At 36.3% G+C, this 27,507-nt stretch overlaps 4 protein-coding genes across 4 annotated transcripts; all 4 read right to left on the bottom strand.

Moving 5' to 3' along the window:
* Positions 1–3,043: 3,043 nt before the first annotated feature.
* Positions 3,044–4,410, bottom strand: LOC148692518 (uncharacterized). The gene is made up of 2 exons (XM_088680965.1): positions 4,239–4,410; positions 3,044–3,718 (listed from the first exon to the last, which is right to left on the bottom strand). Exon 2 carries the CDS (start codon positions 3,704–3,706, stop codon positions 3,044–3,046), a length of 663 nt encoding a protein of 220 aa, XP_088537091.1. The 5' UTR covers positions 3,707–3,718; positions 4,239–4,410.
* Positions 4,411–7,271: 2,861 nt separating this feature from the next.
* LOC148692517 (uncharacterized) lies at positions 7,272–7,799 on the bottom strand. Its single transcript, XM_088680964.1, has one exon. The coding sequence runs from the start codon at positions 7,797–7,799 to the stop codon at positions 7,272–7,274; it is 528 nt and encodes a 175-aa protein (XP_088537090.1).
* Positions 7,800–14,086: 6,287 nt separating this feature from the next.
* Positions 14,087–14,614, bottom strand: LOC137744551 (uncharacterized). The gene has a single exon (XM_068484338.2). The coding sequence runs from the start codon at positions 14,612–14,614 to the stop codon at positions 14,087–14,089; it is 528 nt and encodes a 175-aa protein (XP_068340439.2).
* Positions 14,615–19,582: 4,968 nt separating this feature from the next.
* LOC137744032 (exocyst complex component EXO70A1-like) lies at positions 19,583–26,024 on the bottom strand. Its single transcript, XM_068483894.2, has 11 exons — positions 25,643–26,024; positions 25,259–25,354; positions 24,945–25,150; positions 24,055–24,291; positions 23,161–23,299; positions 22,827–23,039; positions 21,852–22,057; positions 21,010–21,207; positions 20,822–20,921; positions 20,095–20,324; positions 19,583–20,002 (listed from the first exon to the last, which is right to left on the bottom strand). The coding sequence occupies exons 1-11, from the start codon at positions 25,799–25,801 to the stop codon at positions 19,885–19,887; spliced, it is 1,902 nt and encodes a 633-aa protein (XP_068339995.2). The 5' UTR covers positions 25,802–26,024; the 3' UTR covers positions 19,583–19,884.
* Between the last annotated feature and the right edge of the window lie 1,483 nt (positions 26,025–27,507).

The raw sequence follows: 27,507 nt of genomic DNA, 5'->3' as shown, positions 1-27,507 counted from the left end.
ATTTGTATTTCTATTGTATTTATCTATTGCTATTTCTCTCCCCTCAAGAATCTCCCCGGAGAGAAAGAAAAGCGAGAAAGAGAGGGAGTTTTGGGGGGTGGGAGATAGAGGAATGTGGAAATGGAGGAGAATAATTATTGAAGAAATTAAGAGTGTAAAAATAGGTCCGTGGGGTGTGAAAAGAGCGGAAAGAGCGTGGGATGAGGTAATTAATTAGAAGTTCTATGTTAAGTAAATAATTGATGAGTGTAAATGGGTAGATATGGCTAGCAGAATTGGAAAATGAATATTGTGTTGACATTTGAGTTGATACGTATTCCAATTTCCAAATATGTAGTAAAGCTTTCATTAATACCTAGGTGGACGGAGAGAATTTTGGGTGAGGCTGTCCTGTGCCGCTGTGCGGCAGCTCACTCACATGGAAGTGACCTCCACCCGATCGCACTTTTAATTTGTAGATGAGCAGAACACACGACAGTCTCAATCAAGAATTTCTCATTTGACGATAATCCTATATATTTCAGTCTCAGAGAGTGAGCTACGTACTGCAATCAGTACTGTGTTTATGCGCCAAATTTTGAGAGAAAACAATAATACATATTGATTAAAAAGGATCACAACCGAAACAAAAAAAAACTTAGCTCATGCCGTAAGTGATTAGGTGAGCCATACTACACACATTAGGACTTGAAATGCGGTGCCTGCCAACGACTGATTGTGATTCTTGAAGTAAATGGTTGCCATCACATGCAATGAATCACCTTCAAACTACACCTGTCAATGACCCTACGAGCCGCCATAGCTTCCAAATGAGGTGGACAAAACAACCGGCGATGCAGCCGCAGCAAAAAAGAAAATTCCTTCTCAATCTTGGACGCTGATGTCGATGCAACCCTTCCCGCTAGACTCACAAAATGCACCATCAAAATTAACTTCAAGCCAACATGGACCGGAAGTGCACCGTCCATTTTCGCTGCCACACGCGTTGCTTGCTTTGGTATTTGAAGATATATATTACTCTAGCCATGTTGATTCTCGGGTAGCTCCTTCTACCGGATCCATCTCCCCTTGCCAAACAGATTGTTCCTAGATTTCCACCACGACTAGAGCTAACTGACCTTAGGTAGATCATTTGCCATCTGGAATAACCATTCTTTGATGAAGAGAGAGCGTGCTGAGTTCACCTGCAAGCGCAAAGGATTAACAACCCAAAAGTGAGTAGCATGTGGACAGTCGCGCAACAAATTGTTTAAGCGCCAAATTTTGAACTTGAAGCAAATTGTCTGAGAAGTGAGTTGCCACGTACCTTATTTGGTATCTGATCTCTAACGCTTGCGTTACAAAGAATAAAATTTTCCTTCAATAGACATAAAACCCTGCTTGTCCTGCCATTATTTAACTTTCATTCTTCACTAGCAAAAAAGTAACCAAATATACCTAGTAATTTTATCTTTACCTTGGAAAACGAAAACAAGGAAATTGAATCCTGCAAAAATCAAGTGCCAATCCCAATTGTTAGTTTGTGCCCAAAATTTTATACCTCACAAAACTGTAAAATCAAGTGAAAAATATGATTCTCTTTTTTAAGGGAAATACGGATCTAAACAATACCTCTTCCCCATCAGTATGAATCTTGTAAGGAGAAAACATGAGGAGAGTGAGAATCAAACTCTTTCCTGATGCTTGACACCTAAGTTCGTGAGATAACTCAGTAACGAGAAAAAGAGAAACCAACAAGGCACAAGAAAATAAGTCTTATTAAATTCTTCATGTTTATAAATCTCAATACTCAGGCAAGGGGACGAAACACCAGCCTCCCTCACCAACAAGCTTCCCCTCTCCAAACGAAGACACAAATTCCACTCTCAACTCCCTACACGTCTCTCCAACACTCAAACCCCAAAGCCATGCCCAAATTCTAGTTTTCCCAAATTGATAAGGCACAACCAAGTCCATCTTCACCTCCAAACTAACCTCCTTCAAATTCTCCTCTCTCAAAACATCAAACACTAATTCCTCCCCACACTCTGTCATATCAAATCTTATGAGCAGCGCGTCCGGCCTCTTTGCCTCAACGTTCACTGGCTTCACTGAAGCACACCACAGAGCCTTGAATTTCGGGTAGTACACAAAACCCTGAAAGTGTTTGATGTCAACTTGGAGACCATTGTTTTGGCTGAATATCAATTCCGCATCCCAAACGGCACTCTCCAGTTCCAAGATAGGGTTTGTTAAGTTTGAGAGGGAGAAGGATTGCTGATTGATGGCAATGGGGTACGTTCGGATGCCAGAGTTCAACGACATGCAGATGGTTGTGGCAAACGCAAGTGCTGTGAGGAGAATTGTGCCAGCAGCAAGTTTGATTTGCATTGCTTCGAACAGTGCCTTATTATGATCGGACTGCCACAGAGAAGCCATGATTTTGTTTCGGTTTTTCTGCGAGGAGAGAGAGAGAGAGAGAGAGAGTATTAGAGCAAAATTAATATGGAAAACTACAGTCAAATTCAGCGAATCAGTGCATCAAATTGTCAAACGATACTATTTATGTCATTAATTGAATAAAATAAATTCAGTTGCTTACCATACAAGAAAAGCGAGTAGAAAATATAACCGTTTTACCATACGAGAAAAACGAGTAGAAAATCACAAAATCTTCATAAATTAAGCCCTAAATACCCTGCTACTTTTTTCAAGGGGGCAGACCCATCATTTTAGCATTCATGTACTAGACAGTATGGCGCGTTATCGCTATGTTTATCAATTTAACCCACTGACATTACCGTTCTAAAAAAAGCACTTAAAAGAAGACAAATAGATGTGCGGTAATCAATTTGAGGAACCACATTGGTCGATTTTGAAATTGAGAGACTAAAATGAAGAGTTAAGTCAACAGTCCTTGAAAGTTTGTATCTATAAATACAATGAGATCACCACGTAAATTACAAACAAAGGTCCTTTAACCAAATATCATTCCCTTGCCTATATCACAGCAGCAACTAGCTCAAGATTCACATTATTGACATGTAGAGTAAGATAGATTACATCATTTAGGCAACGGAATGGAGCACTTACGCCCCTCAATTATCTTTCCCTCGGTACCTTTTGAACCCCAAAACTCAACCTTCAAACCTGAACAGTTGGGATTTAAAGCCACTTGGGTTCCCATTCCCAGTAGCTCCTTCATACTATAGGAAGCATCTATATGCATTTTCAAACTAAAACTAAGGTAACCCTTCTTTTTATCTTCACACAACTGCTTCATCACTCGATCTTCCACATACGGCTGTTCCCCCTCACAACCGGTGGAATCAAACTTGATCTGCACAGTTTTCTGCTTCCTAGGAGGAATGCGCAGCGTTGCATCCACTGAAGCACATGATAGAGCCTCACTTTCTTTGTAATACACATAACTCGCAAAAGGGCTGAGCGTAACAATTAAGCCGCCATTTTGGTTCCCAAATGTCAACTTGGCTTCCCACTCAGCTGAAAGTGACGAATTTGAAACTTCAAAATTCGATAGAGAAAATGCATCCAAACGAAGCACAAGGGGGTCTGTCCCCGGACCGGACTTTGAATCCACATAGTTGCCAACGAACCATAAAGAAAATCCGATGGCGGTTGCTAGACTCACCACAATCAAAACAAGGACTATATATCCACGAGCTCTATTGAAATATGGAGATGATTTGCACCACAAAGAAGCCATATAAAACTCTTCCTGAAATTATGTTACTATGGTTAGTTTTGATTTACAGTTTGATAACATAATATGTTAGTATAGTTAGTCTTGATTTACAGTTTGATAACATAATATATTAAACATATGGCGAAACATTGTTCCTCTTTGTTTATGTACCACTCAATGTTCCTAAAAAGTCTATCTCACTAACCGGCAAAAGAAATAACATTCTAACAATAAATTAATTTGAAATAAAACAGAGTACGCAAATCTTTTCTCACATTACTCCATAGGAATATGTGGTAGGCAGGCCACTAGAGGAATATCAATCTGAATTTTTGCAAGTTAATTCTTACTATTTCTTCATGTACATCTCATTGTCACTGCAGTCTGTAAATTTCCATCTTTCTTTTCAGAAATTGAATAATGAAATCCCTGTCGTTTAGGAAACTTAATTGGATTGTAAAACCCGTTCGCCAATTATGATAAACCGAGTTGACAATTTAATTTAAGATTTTTTACAACTTTCTTAAAAAAGAACAAATAAATAAAATCATACCTTGTGAATGTGGTGGTTAATTTTCCTGGACAGCGATCAATCCAATTATATGGAGGTGGGGGAAAATTATAATTAAGTGATGAGTCTGTCTTACAGAAAAAGTGGAGATATTGATCAAAAGAGAGAAGAACAAATGATGGAAGATGGCAGCGGTTACACAATATTATAGGAGAATTATTTGTACGGGAAGATATATAGATGCATAAGACGGTTGGGGTTGGGGACGTTAACAATTTATTCTGGAGAAGCGATGTTTCATGTTTGCAGTTAAGTTTTTTTTTTTTTTTTTTAAATTAATTAATTTATTTTTATTTTTATTTTTTTTTTAAAACGATATTATCTACACTAAAGGGGAGAGGTGGGCTTAACCTCATAACGGGCTAACAATAAAGTGTTTTAAATTCCTGTTTGACGAGAATCGAACTTAAAACATCTTGTTTGCAGTTAAGTTTTAACTTTACTGTTTGTTTCTGAGTTTCACAATTTAACTGGGATCACAAATGCAAATTATTTGGAAAGGGGGCAAGGTCAGTAGGTAGATCATTTTCTAGGGTTAATTACACAAACATCTCCTGAGATTTTTTGTGTTTTCACAAAACCCCCTCAGGTTCTCAACATATCACAAACACCCCTTGACGTTTTAAAATCATTTCATCAACCTCCCTCCATGACAAAAAAAAAAAAAAAAAAAAAAAAAAACACTAGCAATCATGACATAAGTTATGAAAATAGAAAAATACCCTTACAAAAATCATATCATCAACCTCCCTTCATTTTTCTTCTTCTTCCCAGGTTCCTCTCCCTCTATTCTTCTTCTTCGTTTCCCCTCCCTCTTTTCTTCCCCCTCCTTCCCACAAATCCCAAAACCCAATTCCTCCGCCGACCACCGTGAACCACCACCAGGTTCCATCCAACCACCCTTACAGTAGATGCCATGCCGCATCTTGAGAAATGGAGATGGTATTGGTACACGACCAAATTATTTATTGTTTTGTTCTTGGTTGCTGTCATGTGTTAGTTTGTAGTTTGTATCGAAAAATAGGAATCCGGCTATGATGCACGGATACTTCTATTTGGTCCCGTATCCGATATTTGATCGGATACGATACTTGCCCGATATTTTCGGATACTCGTCCGACGTGTATCTTGGTTGATGGACATGAATTTGACAGCGCGTATCCTACATTTAGGATACACGTATCCAGCTTTTAGGATACATTTACACTTTCAAAAAAGGTAATGAGGAGGAGGAAATTAATAGGAGACATCTATAATTGAAAGTTGTTGAATACAAAGAGCTTACCTCTATTAAAACCATGAATACAACTCTCACACTTCATCTACAGTTTAAAGAGGATTAGATTTCGAACTTTTCTTGTCTAACGACTCAAATGTACTTGATTTGAATGATGAATTATGTTTTAAAATGTATATTTTTGTTGCTATATACATTTTTATTTGCCGTATCCATAACGTATCGTATCTTAATTTTTAGAGATTTTCCGTATCGCCGTGTCGTGTTGTATTGCCGTATCCGTATCTGTATCCATGCTTCATAGGAATCCGGCTTCTTGAACTGGGTCATGTTATATGTTACTGTTGTATAATGATAATGTATGTGAGGCTGTGCATTACAGCAGAATTGTTTGTTGCTTAATGGCAATGCAAATTGAATTTGTTAGCACAAAACTCTCTTCCACTCGCTCTGTTTGTTGCTTTTATCATCTTTTACTGGTTGGTTGTGCTCAATGGCTTAAGGTCGCTCAATAAGAAGCAACTTTGCCTCCACCCACCACTCCAGTTTCCAGCCCATGTCTCTGCCTCCGTGCTCCGACCGACAGTCTTTTACTGGTTGCTGTTAATGCCTGAAGAAGAAGGTGAGGGGTGATGGCGGTGATCGTGATCGTGGTCGTGATGGTGTTCGTCATCGTTGCTGTTGTCCTGGTCGAAGGGCTTCTGCTTGTGGAAGATGCAGCACTTTTTGGAGCTCTTCTTCTGCATAAGCTCGTTGTCCACCGTCCCTTCCTTCCACGACACCTGCTTCTTCTTCTTCTGATTCAGCTTCAGCAACACAGCTTTCGATTTGTCAATTTTTTTAACTTCGTAAGGGTATTTTTGTATTTTCATAACTTATGTCTTGACTGCTAGGGATTTTTTTTTGGTCATGGAGGGAGGTTGATGAAATGATTTTAAAACGTCAGGGGATGTTTGTGATATGTTGAGAACCTGAGGGGGTTTTGTGAAACACACGTAATTAACCTTCATTTTCTAATGCAAATTATAATTTTTGTAGGGTAAACTTTCTTTAAAACTTTGATAAATATAGCTCTCTAGTGAGTCGTGACTATGACCATTTACTTTCACGATTGGAGAAAATATTTTCTTTTAACTGTCAGGTTATGAGTTCGATTTCCTTTATTCCATACTGTTTTATAATTAAGATAAGATTAATGCTGGTTAGACAAACTTTTTATGTCAAATTTATAAATCATGTAATGTGTCATCAATAAGAAATGAAAACATTAATCAACATTTAAGTTAAAAAATCACATAAAAATACTTTAAATCATTTCAAATACTTTTTCAGTAACAATTGAGTTTTTGTTTAAAAAAATTACGTGCTTCTAAAAGGTCAGCTGTGCTTTGCGAGGGACTTAGCATGGTTGATATTAATTTCTTACATCCTTATCGAACTTTGCTTTGATTTTTGTTGTTGATGGTGCTGGGCTAAACTTTAACTAGCAATTGATAACGTCAGATTTTTTTAGCCGTGTCGTGTCCTGCACCTCTATTCATATGATTCTACTTCTTGGGTACAGGTTCCAATTAGAAAAAAAAAAAAAAAGAAAAAAAAAAAAAAAAGAGAGGCTTCATCTCAATTGATAATTTACAATTGCAAGATCCTTAATCTACATCGAACCATTACATTATAACCTCAAATTAAAAAGCTAATTCTGGCCTCGTGGCACCTTGAAAAAAATGGAAAAAAAAAAAACCTAATTAGACTATTTGATTAAGAAAAGTCTGATTTAGTCAATTAATTAGCATAGGAACTGAGCACGTCATAGGCCCTCCACTAATCCAGCTTCCAAACCCAACTTTAGGCAAGAAGCCAACCCTCAAATCCAAACATTGAGGGTTCATTGTAACAGACTGTGTTCCACACCAACCGCTCTTGTACGTCGCCCAAGCAAACATTTCCATGCTTAAATCCACAGCCCCGTCTTCCCCTTGCCTTTTCATCTCGTCCAACACCCCCTCCTCCACAACCGGTTGATCAACATCATGTGACCCCATCGTCGATATCTTTACGTGCATGGTTCTTTGTTGCTTCAATCCCAGTACAAATGGCTCCAACGAGTATGTTAGGATAGCGCTATCTTTGTACAAAATCGAACCATCTAAACGGTTGAAGCGCACCCATGAAACCAGATTAGGATTCTCTATTGTGAAGGTTACGTCAAAGTTGGCACCAAGCATTCCTCTTGAGATGTTAAGTTTGGACACGAAGAGCGAATTGAGTCGGATTTTCGGGGGCTGTGGAAAGTGGGATGTGGCCATAACGACGCATATCAAGGTGACAATCCCTAATGCGAGTAACAAAACACGGTGGACAAGTACTAATTTCGATGTCCATCTCGATGTAATAGGCTGCGGTACGAAGGAGTTTGAAATCGAAGGGTTGTGTGAAACTGGGAGCAGGGGAACGGTGACTGAGCGTTGCGCTGTTTTACTAATTTCCATGATTAATAGGAGTTTATGCTTGTAATATAATGTCAGAGCTTATTAAGGTTTTTGAGGGAAAGAGAGGGAGAAGATGATGAGGAAATGAACCGGGGAAAGAAAGTTAATATAAAGGAGAAAGGGTAAAATTGAATAACTGCTAGATACTAGAGGTCGTTATAAACTAAAATTTATTCGGAACCAAAATTTACCAAAAGAGAGTAACAAATAACTAGTGGAATTTCTAAACATCAGTCATTTGATAACAAAAAATGATTAACTGCGCTAATGTCTAGCTAGAAGTAGAAAGTCGTTGAAATATTGTCGGGTGGCGGGGAGGGCCTAGCCAATTATTTTTAGTTGACGTGATCAGTTGCAAAGGATGATAAAATTGGAGGCAGATTGTCTGCCCTCCCGTTACCGTGCCCTACTCATTCTCTCATATTTGTACGGTCACGGTTAAGCCACGTCAACATTTTATATTGATTTTTTAATAAAAATAATAAGGCAAAAAACAATAGGAATATAAAATGTAGACGCGGCTTAACCGTGACCGCACAAATATGAGGAGATGGAAAAAACACGGTAACAAGAGTGCAAACAATCTGCCTCTGATAAAATTTCCTTCGAATGCTTATATAAAGAATATTGCGCATATCTTTAGATGTTATTCGGATGGCGGAGAGAGCCTCAAGCCTAAGAGCTTGTTGTTAATGGATGAGGATCCCATCTGGATCCAAATGGTGAAGATACTGTGTGCGGTCAGTTTTTGTCAGATATCATTTGTGTTTAATTTTAAATGATTTTTTATCGTACGATATACAATGAACGGTTAGGATGTGAGGATCTCTAGGAACCCCACCATTTGAATCCAAATGGGATCCTCGACCAAGACTATCAGTTTGTTTTTACCTAGGTCAAACATTTTATAAAAATAACGCCTGCGCGTTCAATTGTACATAGATTATAATTTAGTGATTTTAGTTTCTTATGTTCTTTAAACCATTAATATTCTTTTTCTTAAAATAAAAAGAAAAACCTTAGTCGATTGTGAAAATAATGAGAAGAAGAAGAAAAATCTTTTGTTGTTGACTCATGCTTTTGGTCATGGGTTAGTAGTAACAATCCTTCTTGGTCTCTTTCCTCCTATCCATTCAACTTTTCTCCTCTATTCTTCATCTCTTAGTAGGGGTGGATTTTTTTTGTCAAATTACCATGACAATCAAATTGTCAACCGTACCTTACCGATTTTGTGTCAATCAATAATGGTATGGTATTGTGCCGAACTAAAATTCTATGATACGGTATTGGTACACGATACAATTACCAATGGTATTACCATAGCGTACCGAAAGATGTAAATATATATTATTTATATATGAATAATATATATATATATAATTTATTTTAATAATATTAAATGGTATTCAACTTTAATTCTTGTTCTAAATGCTACTATTATGTTTTCCTTATTTATAATGTAGGCTTGACACAAGCTCAACCTCAATCTTCTAGAAGTTCAATGGCTCCTCCAAACGCTTCTACAACTCAAGTTTGAAGAATTGATCAATGAAATTTTTATTTTTTAAATTTTAGGCCCACTCCAATTTCATTTGGTTTGAAAGTTTAACTTCTATTTGGATTGTAACCTTAATTTCCATTGATGCACCATTTGACTTATTATATGCGTGTGAATTGTGAATAATGAATAATTGATGAATTTAGGCCACAATATATGAGATAAAGGCACAAAAAAGTCTTGCCCTTGAATTGGGTTGGAAAAAAAAAAAAAAAAAAAAAAAGAAGAAGAAGAAGATTTTGGCCCAAAAAAGTGGCACAAAACAAAGTAGCAAATACCATTATCATACAATGCAAAACGAACTATTTGACATACCGAAATTCGATATACTGAATGTTTGGCACAGTAATGGTAATAGATTTTGTCAAACCAAAAATTTGGTTCGGTAATTGGTATAGGGGTTTTGGTAGGGTAACCGTACCAAACCCACTCCTATCTCTTAGTGGCCACAGTTTCTCTTTGGCAAGAAGAGTCTTCGTGGTTGTAATTGCTCTCAATTTGTTGAAGAGAATCTTTGTAGTGACTATGTCTTACTGCTCAAACTCGAATCTTTGAGCGATGTTAGTGTTCAGAGTTGACTAGCCTCCTTGTGAGTGTGGTAGTTTTGGTGTTTCTTGTGGCTTTGTGCGCACGACAAAGAACTATATATGAGGAGGAAGATCAAGGAAGCTCGATGTTTGTAGAAGTTATAATTAATAGCTGTGCTTTTTTGCCGAAAATCCTAAAATCATCTAAGGGTGATGTGGTTTTTTCTTGTGGTACCTTTACGAGTAGTTCTACAACATGCAAGTTTAGTCTTAGTGAGTGTCATTTTTCATGTTGGTTGGAAGTGGGTTCTACATAGCTAAGGAACTATATTATCATATCCTTGATGAATTTTTAATTGTAAAATTGTGGTGCTTCTTTTGGCATGTTTACCTCTTGGTTACATTTGCATGTCTACCTTATTTACATTATTAGTTAATTGTTCATAGTAAACTTTCTTTTGATCTAAAAGAAAAAGTTTAGTCTATGTGGAGTACACAAAAGCGCAAAAGTCAAGCGGTTAATAGATTCATTAATAGACTATAGTTAAAAATAAGTTAATTTGTGTGTTTAACGATCTTATGTTTGTTTTCTTTGTGTGGTGAAACTCGGTTTTAATTAGTTCCTAGTTAAGTATGTTTAAAGTAATAGCTCAAACGTTCAATAATTTACTCTCTTTTTTTTCCACAACACTTTGTAACATTCTTTCAACGTATACACATGGAAAAGATCAAAGAAGGTTTACCTTCAACTTTGATACGTTCATAATTTACAAGAATCTTCAACATCCATCAAATTGTACAATCTCAAACTATACCCTAGTACTAATTAAAAAAAATCACATTTAATCAACTAGCATGCGAACCAGTCGAGTAAGTCATCGGCCCTCCGGTAATCCAGCTACCCAACCCAACTTTAGGCAAGAAGCCAACTCTTAAATCCAAACATTGAGCCTCCGTCGTAACATCTTGTGTTCGCCACCAACCATTACTATACGTAGCCCAAGCAAATAAATGCACGTTAAAATTCATAGCACCATCTTCATGTTGCCTTTTGATCTCTTAAAAAATCCGTTCCTTCGCCAGTTGACATTCATGTGACATGGTTGTAGAAATTTTTACCGGCAACCTTCTATGTTCCTTGAGTCCCAATTCAAATGGCTCAACAGGGAACTTCGAGAGAGAGTATCTTCATATGAAATTGAACCATCTATGCACTTGAATCGAACCCACGAAACAATATTTGGGTTCTCTATTGTGAAGGCTACATCCCAATTTGCCCCAAGTGATGTGTTTGAGACTTTAAGCTTGGACACGAAAAGTGATTCAATTCGAATTTTGAGGGATTTGGAATTATATATGGATGTGTACATGACCACACATAGCAACGTGAATGTCCCTAATGCAAGTAGTAAAGCGCGGTGGACAAGTACTAATTTCGCAATGCAGCGTGACGTGATCGACTGAGATAGAATGGGGTTTGAAGAGTTGTTTGAAATTGGGAGTAATGGTATTGTGGCTGAGGGGTGAGCTTTTGCAGGATTTTCCATGATTAGTTCTTGTTAGGGTTTTTGCAAGAGAGAGATATGGGAATGAAGAAATGGGTGAAAGAAAGTTAATTTAAAAGGGAGAAGATAAAATTGAATAACTACTACAGTAAGTTTGACATAACCTGAATAACAACTAAAGAGAGATGAAAATGAAGAGATGCGCCATTTGAGGTAGTAGTTGTTATTACTTGAAATGTATTGCAAAACTGACATTTGTTAAAAGAGAGTAATGAATAACTATTAGAATTTTATAACGAAAAAAATAACTACTAGAATTTCTAAGCTAAATGTGAATGTGTGAACAAGAAGTAGGAATCCTACTGGACGTAGAGGATTCTTTCCTTGTATGTTTGGTGCTATCCACACCTCATTTTTTACCTGTCACACACCTCTTTTAATTTCCTGCTGTGAGATTGAATGAATGAAAAAATCAAAGGACAAAATTAACAAGAAATGTATGGGAGGTAAAATGGACCGTACGGATAGCACCACCCTTTGTATTACTTGGAGGGGAACAAAAACCTATATGATTTATCTAAATAAGACACAAGGCTAAAGGGAAATCAATCAAGCTAGACAACTGAGCCCTTTCTCCATCTTTCTTTTTTTCTCTCTCTAAATAACATTTACTACAACAGATTATCAGAGAGGAGTCACTGACGTTGTGTTATGGAGTTTGGTCACGCCAACCACGTAACCCTAAGCTCAATCTCGATTTCATATTTCTATAAGCCTTGATTATATGAACACCATTGAGCATGCACCTGTTTACTTTTCGAAATTATATTGGTGTTGCTTATTTCGAATCATGATATATATTGCTTAATATGTGTGTGATAGATATGATACTGATATGTGTGTAAACTCCTCAATTCAATTCCAGTTTTTCTGATTACGGATTAATAAACAAGTCATTAATGCGATAGATTTCAAGCAGCAAAGACAAAAGCTAAACATGCTTGAGCCCCGCCCCAACCCTACTCTAATTTTTTGTCAGCAATCAAATCCAATGGTACAAGCGTGTTGTAGTAGGTTGACTTCGAATTCTATAAAAATGAAAGACAAACTGAAGCAAATGACACTCAACTCAATAGACAAAACTGATCCCAAGCTTTTAAATCTTAAAACCTCCATCTCTTAAGTTCTTCATTTATTTCCAGTTTCTTTGTATCTACAATTACCTACAAGTCCTTTATAGTACAATAAGTCAGTCATAATAATTTGAAATCGAATTCTTCATTTACGGGATTCGAACTTAACACCTCTTACTTAAAAGTGAAGAAGAATATTGCTAGACTATATTATTAAGTGACAAGAAAACTAGGAGAAAATATATGGTTTTGAAACACTGCTTGTGTTCGCTCATATGTTATATTATGTGCAATTATATATATATATATATTAAGGAAAATGTGCTTTATAGAATAAGAGAATAAAAAGTAGATACCAAAAAAAGAGACTCTGAAGGGGAACACATTGTTGGGGTTTTCAGCCGGGGGTTCAGTGAAATGCATGTTGTCATAACTGCAGAAGAAGACCCAAACCCATTTAACTTGGGACCAATAATTGGAATGGCTTCTCCTGAGGATTGGAGGTGTAAGCGAACAAGACAAGTATTTGCAAGTGATATGGTAGTAGCCAAGAGGAGTTGGAATGGTGAGTTCCAAGGAGACTGGTCTAGAGGAGTTTCCACGGATTTATGCTGGAATTGTCAAGGCATTAGGAGGACTAGACAGTACATGATTTGTCGGAGCAGAACAGGTTCTATGCCCCGGACGTGGTACGTGTTACTTGAGAAACAAAAAAACCCATGTAGACGATACGCATATATATTTGAAGCGGCAGTTATGGCATGCACTCTATGCGTTTAGTTGAGCCAAAAGGCATGAGTCATTGAGTGTTAAGGAGGGATCTACAACCTTAAAAATCAATTTTAACTCTCCGAGTAACAAATTTCAAACAAACCCTATTTGGGTTAGAAAATCATGTGAAAGTACTTTCTGGAAGAAAATCACTTCAATACTTTTCTAGATAGCAACTATATTTTTATTAAAAAAATTGTGTGCTTCTAAAAAACATGCTTGAAAGCAGAACCTCTCCGAAAAAAAAAAAAAAAAAAAAAAAAAAAAATTCTAAAAAGTCAGCTGTGCTTTGCGAGGGACTTAGCATGGTGGCTATCAATTTGTTACGTCCTTATCTAACTTTGCTTTGATTGTTGTTGTTCGTGTCGTGTCGTGCGCCTCTATTCATATGCCTTCTACTCATGCTTGGCTACAGGTTCCAAATAAGAACACAAATAAGGCTTCATCCCAATTGATTAATTTGCAATTGCAAGATCCTTAATTCTGCATCGAACTATTACATTACAACCTCAAATTAAAAAGCTAAATCTGGGCTCCCTGCTTGTGCCACCTTAAAAAAAAATGAAAAAGATAAAACCTAATTAGGCTATTTGATTAAGAAAAGTCTGATTTAGTCAATTAGCATGGGAACTGAGCACGTCATAGGCCCTCCACTAATCCAGCTACCAAACCCTACTTTAGGCAAGAAGCCAACCCTCAAATCCAAACATTGAGGTTTCATTATAACAGACCGCGTTCCCGACCAACCGGTCTTGTACGTCGCCCAAGCAAACATTTCCATGCTTAAATCCACAGCCCCGTCTTCCCGTTGCCTTTTGATCTCGTCCAACACCCCCTCCTTCACAATCGCTTGACCAACATCTTGTAGCCCCGTCGTCGATATCTTTACGCGCATGGTTCTTTGTTGCTTCAATCCCAATACAAATGGCTCCAACGAGTACGTCAGGATAGCGTTATCTTTGCACAAAATTGAACCATCTAAGCGGTTGAAGTGCACCCATGAAACCAGATTAGGGTTCTCTATTGTGAAAGTTACGTCAAAGTTGGCACCTAGCATTCCTCTTGAGACGTTAAGTTTGGACACGAAGAGTGAGTTGAGTCGGAATTTTGGGGGTTGTGGAAGGAGGGATGTGGCCATGACAACGCATATCAAGGTGACAATCCCTAATGCAAGTAATAAAACACGGTGGACAAGTACTAATTTCGATGTCCATCTCGATGTAATTGGATGCGGTAGGTAGGGGTTTGAAATCAAAGGGTTGTGTGAAACCGGGAGCAGCGGAAGGATGACGGAGCACTGTGCTGTTTTACTAATTTCCATGATTAATAGGAGTTTATTATTGTAATAATGTCAGAGCTTATTAGGGGTTTTGAGGGAAAGAGAGAGAGAAGATGAAGAAATGAACCGGGGAAGGAAAGTAATATAAAGGAGAAAGGTTAAAACTGAATAACAACTAGATAGTAGAGGTCGTTATAAACTAAAATTTATTATAACCAAAATTTACAAAGGGAGTAACAAAAAACTAGTGGAATTTCTAAACATCAGTCATTTGATAACAAAAAATGATTAACTGCGGTAAATGTGAAGCTAGAAGTAGAAAGTAGTTGAAATAGTAATGACCTAGCGCCTGTTAGGAAACATGGTAAATCGAATTTAAGATCTGTTTCAATATTATAAAAGATAAATACCGTGACTAATAACTTGTTAATGACCTACCTATGTGAAAATTTTATAAAATAAAGATTATTTAGCCAGAGGTGAATAAAATCTTTTCTAATGTTTTAGGCATAATCATATATAGGTCAATAAAGTCTTATCTTTTGAAAGAAATAAATAAAGCATGTCATATGGGTTTACGCTAGTTAGAAAAGGGTAATGTTAGGAAGATCAAATTTGTAAACCAAATGATGTGATTGTTGATGTTTGGATTGTTACTAAAGTGTTGATTAATGTGCTTATTTTCTATTGGTCTAACATGTGGAAGACATCGTCAGAGGAACTAAGGCAAGGAACTGAAGTTCTTCTACAACTCTGCACTAATCGAAAGCAAGGCTCACTCAATGGGGCTAGAGTATATATGTAAACTTGCGTGTTTAATGAGAGTGTAGGGACCTCAGTTATATACTGTATGCAATGGTCTTTGATTAGGAGTCCTCCCATCAAGAAAACCTCATCAAAGATAAACCTTATCACCGAAAATCACGTATGCATAAATCAGCTATAAGAGTTCTAGTTTATGTAAGAACGTTTTTTACTTGAATACCAAAGTAATACAACTCCAGAAAAGTCTACCACATGTGCTAATCCTAATCTCCTTGTCGTCCCAAAAGTCTTTGTACAAATCACAAAGTGTTTGCTCTCAAATAGAAGTTACATTGTGCATATGACAAAGAACTATATATGTAGAGGAAGCTCGATGTCTGTAGAAGATATGACTCATATCAGTGTTTCTTTGCTGAGAATCCTATTATCATCAGAGGGTGATGTGGTCTTTTCCTCTTGGTGCCTTTATGGGTAGTTCTACAACATGCAAGTTTAGCCCTCATAAGTGTCATCTTTCATTTTGGTTGGAATCTCCACAGGTAAGGAACTATCGTATTCTTTATGAATTATTAATTATGAAATTGTGGTCATTTTGGTTGGAATCTCCATAGGTAAGGAACTATTGTATTCTTTATGAATTATTAATTGTGAAATTGTGGTGCTTTTTTTGGTATGTTTGACCTCATGGTTACATTTGCATGTCTACTCTTGTACATATTTACGATATTATTTACATTAAAAGGAAGGGGATGAGCTTAACCTTACAATGGGCTAGCAATAATACTATTTAAATTTGCTTTTAGCGAGAATCGAACCTAAGACCTCTCACTTACAAGTAAAGAGTAATATCACTAGACCGTAGTACTAAGTAGCCACCCTTGTACATATTCTTAATTGTTCTTAATAAATTTTCTTTTGATCTTAAAAAATGCTTAGACATGTGGAGTCCACAAAAGTGCAAAAGTCACATCAACATTTAATAGATTAATTAACATACTGGTTAAAAATGAGCTAATTTGTATGTTTATTAGAGTGTGTATGAGTTTTTTAATCATCAGTAGCTCATGTATGTATGAAAATGCAAGAAGAATTAAAACTTGATCAATTGGTTAGCTCCACTGTTTTAAGGATCTTTTGTTTATTTTCTTTATGCGGTGAAACTCCGTTTTAATTAGTTCCTAGTTAACTATGTTTAAAGTATAGGCACAAACGTTCAATAATTTCTTTTATTTTTCCACAACACTTGCAACATTCTTTCAACATATACAAATGGTGAAGATCGAAGAAGGCTTTGCAAGAATCTTCTACATCCATCAAACTGTACAGTCTCAAACTATGTATACTTTTTTTGCCAGAAACAAGAGTTGGTTAGTTAATTAGTCCAAGTTGAATGGATTTAGAAGATAAGGATAATTGTAACTAAATCTTACACAAGATATATAGTGACTATATTGATCAAAATCATTAAGAAAACTATATGCATAAAGATTTCTCTCTCTCTCTCTTTTCTCTTCTTCTTCGATCTTCTTCTTCCTTCTGAGCTTTTCTAATCTTCTCTGTGCAATACTAGTATGGTTAACATGGTATCAATCGCCTGAATTGCTTACACAGCTTCTTCGCTTCTGGTTTCTTGTGCTTCTGCTTCATCTCTTATCTTTGTGTGATTTCTCTGTGATTTTCTGGGCATTTCTCTTCACTCCTAAGTTCTTCAATTCGGTTGGGTTTTTATTGCCTACCAAGTGTTTGTTTTTATTCCTCAGAGACAATTCTTCATAATGGTTACAGCTTCTCAACTGCAAATTTTGCAGTCTCCAATTACTGGGTTGATTTCCTCTATATCATCATCTATGTCGATTAAGTTAGATGATTCCAACTATCTTCAATGGCATTTTCAAATGCAATTGATGCTTGAAGGATAGAGGATAATGGGTTTTGTTGATGGCTCGACTTGTTGTCCGCCTCAATACTCGAGTGATTCTGAAGTTTCATCTGATGGTGTTGGTTCAAGAATTGAGTCGGATGATTACAAAGTATGGAAGATGCATGATAGGGCTCTTATGTAGCTTATTACTGCAACGCTATCGTCTAAGAGGGGATGCCATGTCCTGAGAGAGAGTTTTGGTGGTTGTCACACTAGAATCTTGACAGGGTTGAAGTCGTGGGTTGTGCACTATCGTAGTTCTATTTGGAGAGTTTATTTGTAATAGAGAATTCAGATCCTCGTCGAATCCTCTTTGTGAGGATCCCAGAAATCTGTAAATCATATCCGTTCATCGTATATCGTACAATCAAAAATTATTTTAATATTTTTATTGAAAATTAAATACAACAGTATCTGACAAAAATTAACCGTACAATGTACGATGAAACAAATCCTCAAAATCCTCATTAAGAGAATCAATCATGTTGGTTATAGTCCGACAGAAGGCATTGGGAAATGCGAATGCATGGCCTATAGCATTTTTTGTGAGTGTATTATTTGGGTGGGGGAGGTGGATTGTCTATCCTCTAATTTCCATACTTTCTCCATGCTCTTCTGTTTGTGTGGTCACGGTTAAACCTTGTCAACATTTTATATTCCTATTACTTTTTGTTTTATTATTTCTATAAAAAAAAACAAATAATATAAAATATTAATATGGCTTAACCGTAATAACACATCACAAGATGGCATGGGAAAAGTATGAAAATGGGAGGCAGACAATCCACCTCCTTGGGTGGGTGGGTGTGAAGTTGCATTGTTGGTTATAATGTGACAGATGGCATTGGGAAATGTGAATGCATGGCCTACATCTTTTTTTTTTTTTTAATCTTAAGAATTCTGTGATCGTGATTGTTCATCGTACATCGTGCGATTAAAAATTATTTCAAAATTTTAAAATTTAAATTAAATATAAATAATACCTAATGAAAATTGACTGCACAATGTATGATGAACGGTCACAATCACGAAATTTCTACTGATCCTTTTCCTTTTTTGTGAGTATTATTTGGGTGGGTGGGTGTGAAGTTGCATTGTTAACTATATGGGTGTTTTTTTTTTTTAGTTTTTTAGTTTTCAAAAAAAAAAAAAAAAAAAAGCTGCAATGTGTATTTCATGGGTGTTTTTTTTTTTTTTTTAAGTTTTTTTTAAAAAAAAAACAAAAACAAATACTTGGAAATGAACTCGATTGGAATTTTTTGTAGAAACAGAGAGATTGTTCAGTGTGCCAGAAACATGACCTGGTACATTAAGTATAATAATACAATTGATTAAAAAAATAAATTCGAACCAATTATATTATAACACTTGGTGTGCTAGCTTGAAAAATATACTTTTAGGAATGTAAACATCCATTTCCTACTCAATTTCATGGGACTTTTGATCGGACTGACTTGAACCTTTCTAATGGACTTGGACTAAAAGAAATAGAGAAAAAGAAAGTGTTTGGACTGAAATCAAGTGTCCCATTGTTCAAGGCCCAACTCACTGGATTTTAACTAATATGTTGATGGGTGTTTCTTTTTGTTGCAAATGAACAGTGTGCAGCCCAAGGTTTCAAAAGTGTTTTATGGCGTGGCATAATGGGCGGCAAAGAAGCCCCCTTTAGCCCAAGTTTTCAAAAGTGCTTTATAACGTGGCACCATGGCGGCAAAGAAACCCTCTTCCACGTTAAAGAAGGTAATTCAATAGAGTTTTTACAAAAGACAATTGCTTTCTAATGGCAATTTAGTAGTTACAGAGGAATAAAAGCTTGAGTTGCAAGATGAAAACTCATCCTCTGGCAGCAGTCAAATCAACAACCTTTATCAGAAAGGGAATGAACTAAGAGGAAAAGGTTCGCATTGAGCACGAGGGCTTAGCCGACCAACTTCGACTGGATTCTAATAGCTTTTAAATATTTATTTTAATATCTTTTCGTGTATTGAAAAGAGGCATATTTGTAGTCGTTAATCATGTCTCTACAAACATTAATTGTACACATTGTGTATTTCCTCTTCATACATAACACATGTGGTGTACTTGCATCATACACATGTATGTACATATATTAATTAAGAAGAAATACTCGTAAAAACAAATTTTATACTCAAACAATAACCACACTATTCTCATTTTAAAAAGTACGAGATAATTATTTAAAAGTGCTAATAGCAATTATCTCGTATTATGTTTTCTTTTAACATTTGCACAGAAACGAATATTTCCTACATTTTTCTCATTTGGTAGCTGAAAATCAAAAACGTAAAAAGAACTTGAATGATTGATTGAAAGCTTTACATGGGGCATATAACATCGCTTATTATTTAACCTCATCTTAAATTGTACGAAGACTACCATTGGAAGCTAAGTCCCTGCTTCTCAAAACAGGTATGTCAACTACCTATCGCTTCTGTTCTCCCCACGACTTACTCTCGAAAAATTCATTCAGCATTGACTCAATATTCTCCGGACGTAGCTTTATATACTTCCCCGGGTTTTTTCCGTTCTCGACCATAGGCCTGCAACACGATGCGTGTCAACGTTGATGCCAGAAATGCAGAAATTATGGATCTTTTTCAAAGGAAATGTTGGAAAATAGGAGAAAACATACCCGAAACGTTTGATGAATGATCTGTAAGCGGGCAAGAGGATTTCAGCAACAGCTAGCCTTAAAGACTCTCGCAATTCACTGTCGGGAACTGTCCACTGAGATTGCCTTTGATGAAGCTCCTCAAACTGCATGTTGAAGGTCTTGAACCGATCTTTCACCATTGCTCTTGAAAGTGAACTGCTATCACCACCTGATGGATTTCCGCCCTGAACGGTAAGGCACTGCAGAATCTGCATCACAAAAATCAAATAAAGACACCAGAGCATATGAGAATGATTTTCAAATAACAGGAAGAATAATTCGAGCATTGTAACTTTAGATTGAAATTTTGACAATAGTTGAGCCCATTTACTGCTGTTATAGCGGATAAAGATGTTGCCATACTTCAACACCTTCTAATGGTTTATTCGAAACATATGAATACCATAATCATCTATAATGTATTAAGAATAGACAGATTAAAAAATAGTCGAGACCAGGAGGCCAGGGGAGTGGATCAAGGCCACATGATCAAGTGTCCCGAGGAAAATATCAAAATGAATGGATATACTGTGAAATTTTCGAATAAAGGGTAAATTCGGGCTATTGATAAAACGAAAACATGACCAACACAAACAAATCCCGAATGCTCAATATCTAACAAGAATTCAAAACCAGGGAACAAGGCAGCATCAAAAGAAAACAGAAATAATATGGTGGAGGAATAGTACAAGCAAAGAATCAAAACCTTTGCCCAAGAAACCCTCTTATACTGATTTGCATGCTGCTGCACGATCCTTCGGTGTATCTGCACCCAGTCATCCCCCAACAAATCCTTTGCTTCTGACCTGTATATAATTACTTATCAGTTAATACAGTAGTAGCATGCAGATAGGATCAGTATCTTTCAAGGAGCAGAATAACTATAGAACAAACCTCCGCACGGATCTCACTATATAGTGAATGTTGTTCATGAGAAATAACTGAGTGAGTGCAGGATCTTTATACTGCCTAGATTTTCCATCCAGGTTGTTCTGAAGAGCCTGCATAATCCTTGTAGTAACCTTTGATAACTGAGACTCTGGCTCACCTTCATCAAACTCTTGAAAAAGTTGCTTCAGTGTAGACTGATAACTGTGAACATTTTAAACGGTCATGCTGTGATGTTTGCACAGTTACTGTGAAAAAAGTACCAGAAAAATAGAAAGAGAACCGAACTTGGGATTGGGAGAAAAGGAAGATACAAAAAAAGGCAAATGGCTTAGCTGATGGATATTTTAATTGATATGGAAATTACTGCAATGATCTTGATACACATATAAGCCCTAGATAACATCACACTTTAGAGAGAAAAAACACTTCAAACTCAATATTTTAGAGAAACCCCAACTTAGTTTGTAATACCAAAATAACTTCACAACTAAGAATCAATTAGTGCATGACAAGTGGATGGATGAAGGGCTTTTTACTCCAATTGAGCTCTTAAAAGTGTTTTTCTATAAAACTTATAGTTGTAGGGGTGTTTTTTTCCAGTTTACTAATAAATTAAACATCACCCTCATAACCTGCCAACGTGGAGATAAACAATCCAAGTAACTAACAATTCAACAAAGCAGAGAATTTACCAAATGCAATAGGGTCAAAAAAAAATATACGGTATATCAGATCACCCTCAAAGACATCAGCAATCATGAATGCTTCAAAGTTATTATATTTGCAATCTCCTCAGAGAAGGAACAAAATAGCAAGAATCAGAAAGAAAAGGAATAACTACTTACTCGAAAAGAAACTTTACATAGTTTATCACATAGCTTGTCAAAGGATGGACGGTTCCATCAAGAACAGCAGTTTTTGTGGCATCCTTTTCAACAGCTTCTTCAAAATCACCAAAAGTTTCCTGGGCTGTTTGAGCTAGACGCTTTGTCAAACTTACTGCAGATTCCCGCATTTCCATGCAAGCTTTACTTCCAAAAAGTAACTCAATCTGAAAAGTAAAATATAAGAATTATATTTTACCATCGATCGTTTCATTGGAAGTATTAAACCGACATTTGCTGACCATATAAAGATAAAGACGAGAACTAAACTGATATTTTGACCTTCTACTTTCTTTAAGAGTTATAGTTTCCTTGCAATATAAATTTCTAGAAGAACTCAGCTTGACATTATTACACTTACCCCCATGTTAATACTTTCCAACCTTTTGGCCTTCAATTTACTCCAGTGATCATCTTATATAATTAAACCTATGAATTTGTGAATTTAAAGGCTATTTATTGTTGAGTTCTAAGGTGTTGTCCGGCCTCATTCAAACTTACACAAGCTCTGCCATGATTTAAGAAACCAATACTAAGGTCTTAACAAGGATTTATATCAGCAACATAGCATCCATTTCATCATTTTCACATTCACATAGAAGCCAGCACTACAGTGAAGAGTGAGAAACTGCATGTTTTGTCCCAAATTAGCAGAATGGATGGACTTCAGAAACATCTTATGCAAGTTGGTTAAGTGATTTAACCAAAACGATCTCGTACATAAACTAGTGACTGAGTATGTGAGTACGTGTTTGTTATCCATTCAAAAAATTAATTGCCATATGTCCATATCTAAAAGGATTTAAATTTCTGCCATGAATCCCCAAACATTATGTAGCAAGAAACTCTCAAAATGTCTAATCAAGCACACAACTAACAATTTCAGAAATTTATAATCATGGTCTAATTTTTATGCAATTACTAAAATTTCATTACCTCTGACTCAAGGTCTCTCATTATCTCATACATGTCTAAAAGAACAAACAACTTTTCAGGTGACCTCTTGCTTCTGGCAATAGCCTCCCCAAAACTGAGGAGCATAGCCACACTGTTTGCAGTAACTTCAGCAAAACATGGATCCTTAAGTGTCTCAGCACCTTCAAATATTTGATCACAGATTTTCTTTTCCCCAGAAAACAGCAGCTTCACCTGTTTTAAACAGTACAGAAGTAATGAAATAAATAAGGATAATAACTGTAGATAAGGAAGCAAAAGCTACCAACAAACAAGCCATTTACAACTAATTGAGCTAAAACTCATAATTTCTTACAGCTATCCGCATGTAATGTATCCAATTCCCAATCTTAGCCTCTAAAACCTCCCACTGCATTTTCTGGACATCATCTTTAGTAAGTCTCTCCACTCCTAGTTTCCTCAAGCTATGCTCCAAAACAGAAGCACGAGTGTCCCTATAAGAACATCTTTGTCAGTCTATGAATAATATGTGAAACAAAGATCAGAAAGATTTGAATTGATGCACTTACTCAACCAAGCCTTAAGTTCAAACAAGTGGGGTTGGCTATTGGAATTCTTTCCTTCCAGTTTTCCCTATCTATAGTCATATCCTTCATTCCCTCTTTGGTATCTTATGTAGAAAGGAAAAAGACCAAACAGAAATATTTCTCAAACCTATTTAGAGAATAAATGCAAAAAAAAAAAAAAAAAAAAATCTCCACCACCATTTTCTTCTTTTTCTAGTATTCTTTTCTTCTCAAAGAAAAATTATTGAAATCATAATATCTGAAAACCAATAATCTGTACATTGCTAAGAAATACATGGACTATGTCCATCTCATCAAGGTCAAAGCATGACCAGGCAAATGAATTCATGGCTTAGTTGTAATTTAGGCTGCATTATTTGGAAATTAAAAGTACATCATTTTGTTACCTGTTCATTTTAATTCATATAAAATAACTCAATCTTGGTCAGGAATTTGGTCAGCATCAAGCGGTCAGAAAACCAAGGCAACTATTTTGTAACTCTTCTAGATGAAAAGGGAGAAAAGGTGAGAGCAAGAGGAACTTTATGAAGAAAACTTTTGAGTATGTTCTTTATCCTAATGAATACACCTATTATTTAAAGATCTACTTTAACTAAGAACAGAAATTATCACATATGACTGACAAATAACATTAAACCACACAAAAGAAATAAAGAATTCACCTGTAGGTCCTAAATAGCTGTTGTTGATGGCCAGCTAGAACCATTTGTTGGGCTAAATCATGCAGTAATGGCAGAACCCTTGGGGGAATAAGCGTTAGTGGTGTGTAAATGACAGGTTTTAAACCTTTGTTTGGGTGTTCAGAAACCTTTCCACCAGCATCATTTTTCTGTCCAGATGGATCTGGTCGTAGAGAGTCAGGGAGACAATCAAATAGACGATCAGGCTCCACAGGCTTGCTGAAATACGAAAGAAAAAAATCTTACTTGAGGGGATATAACCTCAGAGTTCATTGATTGTCAGTCTTGATATCGTATCATAGGATTGGCATGGTACAACAGGAAATATGGCAAACAAGAGAGACAGGAAACGATGAACAAGAAGAAACAGTAAGGTTTATTATGAGGTGTAAGGCCAGGACTAAAAAGTTGAATTTAACCAAAACAAATTTGTTACGCTTGAAATCTACAAGAAGTAAAACGTCAACATTTATCAACAAAAATAGGGCACCAAGAATCTTACATAATCTTAGATCGTATCACATCTGTTGGCTTGACAAAGCTGTGGTAAAGTCAAATTCTTTATAGTGAATTCAACTTGCTAACTACCATCTTCATTTTTTTAATTACTCTTTATTTTTTCATGTATTTGAGACAATGTTTCTGTACAAAATTCAAACTTCCAGATCAAAAATTACAGAGTGACTTCCTCAACCGAGACGGAAAAAGAATTACAAAAGAACAAAAATATAAAAGGCTTAACTAGATACAATGGAAAGAGTAAACAAAATTCAATGCTTGCATGTCATGTTTAACAGTTGACTGATAGTAAGTTGAAAGCAGGAAATGGTAACTGAAATTTGCAAAGATGTTTAGTCGTAATTAAAGCGAACCTGTAATTTGTGAGCAGCTGTCTAAACTCATCTTCGAGCTTCGAGATGGCTTTCGAAAGCAAGTTATTGGCATGATGAAGCACCCCATCACTACTCTTAACATTTTTGTGGCTACTAAAGAAATGAATGATGCTTCTCAGCTGATCAATTGCTTCCAAATAGCTTTCCAAATCCTCATGAGGCCCTTTCAGTATTTTAGCCTCTGCCTAAACCAACACCGCCACATTTTCCAATCAAATTCTTCATATACGTCAACAACCAAGAACAAATTACAAATTACATTGCATCAACAAATCGAATAAGAGCTAATTAACCTTTCGTGTGAGGTCGAATTGCCCCAATATAACCTCTACAGCCTTCAATGTCTTATCAATGTTCTCATGCGCCTTCCGAATCGAATGAGTCCTAATCTACCATCCACAATTTTCACCAATTCACAAAGAAACCCAAATCAAAATCCTGAATTTATGTCAATTAAGTCTAACATCTCATCAGCTCCATCTACGTATACTTACATTATATGAAGAAAAAAATATATATATCAAACCAAAAGAGACATAAATTACACCAGACGAACGAACGCAGCGTTTGTAAACAAGTACATTTCCGAACGACGATGAAGAAGGTGACATTTTCCTCAGGTTTCTCGGGAAACAAGCAGAGAAATAAACAGAGAGAGAGAAAGCGAGGTGACTGACCTGAGTGGGACGCATGGCGGTTTCGAGGGCGGAAAGGCGGTGGTCGAAGGAGCCGAGAATGGCGACCATGTTGTCGGTGATGGTCTGGCTTTTGTGCAGCGCGTCTCTCATAGACGAAGCTCTCGCCTCCAGGGCCTCCATTGCCTGTGGAACCCCCATCTTTCAAAATTTTCTCGCCGGATTTTCCCTCACTTTGTCAGTGACTGTTTGGCAAGCGAGAAAATGCGAAACGTGCGATTAAATTTCAGAGCACGGGTTTGTTGTGACGGAGACATCGGATGAGAGAGACGTTGCGTAATAAGTTGTTCATTTTCTTTTCGTCCGTCGTCGAAATGCGGAGGGAAACGAACGAACGTCGTTATATGAGAACGAAACAGGAAACAGGATCGTCGTGTCAGTGGAGGGCTCTATATATGTGGGACCCAATCTCGTTCGGCCGTGGTTTTCTAATAGGAAAGGATCCCTTCCGTCAAATTCATTAATTTTGACTCTTAAAATTTAATCCAACGGTTAAAATTATTATAACTATAAAGGGTTCCTGTTTTTAGCCATTGGATCAAATTTCAATGGTCCAAATTAATGGATTTGGTAAATTTAGTAGAAGGGATCCGGAGAGGATCCCTTTCCTTTCTAATAAATTGTGCATACTTTGACCGCTAGTTTAGTAGTATACATTTTTGCTTGTAGGTGTGAGAAGATAGGTTTGAATCTCGTTGGTACCAAATTAATATGACAAAATCTTTGTGTGGCTTATCCTAATCTCTTCACGACTTGGTGTAAATATTTGTTGTATTAAAACAAATAGGGTGACTTTTTTTTTCTTTTAATAAATTTGTGTACCAACCAGCTATTAGTCGAGTTGTATTTCTCTGTCCAATGGAGAATGATTTGAATTCTCACAACTTAGATGCACATGTTGATGTTGGATGGTGCTGAAGAGGTGACTGACATAAATTTGGCATTTTTGTTGAAGAACGTAAAGTCCAACAACGAAAACTTAATACAGTTTATTTTGAATAATTTCACCACTAATTGTATAGAGACATTTTTTTATAAAACTCCCATACTTTGAGCATCTTCAGCCGGCTCGTAGCTGAAATTTTAAGAAGATTTTAAAAAATTGAAATTTAACAAAAAGTTTTCGGTACTGTTTATTTTAACGAAAACTCATATTTTTACACTAAAAAGTCAATCCTGATACTAGACCTGGCATTTTGGACCTGACCCATTAACCCGACCCGACCCGACTCATTAATATTAGTATTTGGGTGGATGCTTAACGGGTCGGATCGTTAACAGATGAACCCGTTAACAACCCGTTAAATAACGGGTCACTTTGGGTTAACCTATTAGACCTGTTAGCACCTGTTAGTTGAGGATATTTTAGTAATTTCAATCAAGTCTTAACAACAAAAAATAAAAGGAAAACTAATGAAAATGGCTTGAAAACTTTGAGTTTTAATGATAAGGACAAAATAAATGGTAAAGTGAATAGTACCAAATTGACTTTTTAGTATAAAAATATGGTTTTTCGTTAAAATTAATAGTACCGTGTGCTTTTCGTTAAAATTCCCAAAAATAAACTCTATGCAAAAATAATAATAATAATAATAATAATAATAATAATAATAATAATAATAATAATAATTGTTAACGGGTGTTAATAGGTGAAACAGGTGACCCGTTAGCTTAACGGGTTGGGTTCGGATGACCCGTTAACTTAACGGGTCAGGTCCCGACCCGTTTACAAGTCTACTTTCACTGAGGCTACGTTTCTGAGCCAAAAAATGAATACAGATCAAAGCTTAAGTAGCATTAATTCGACCGAAACGCATCGAAAATATAACCGTATCAATTTGTATAGA

This window comes from Pyrus communis, chromosome 12 (genome assembly GCF_041283825.1).
Source record: "Pyrus communis isolate YQ-2024b chromosome 12, ASM4128382v1, whole genome shotgun sequence".
In the NCBI taxonomy this organism is placed as follows: Eukaryota; Viridiplantae; Streptophyta; class Magnoliopsida; order Rosales; family Rosaceae; genus Pyrus; species Pyrus communis.
Note: the sequence above shows the minus strand (reverse complement) of the source record. Positions and strands in the feature narration are given on the sequence as shown.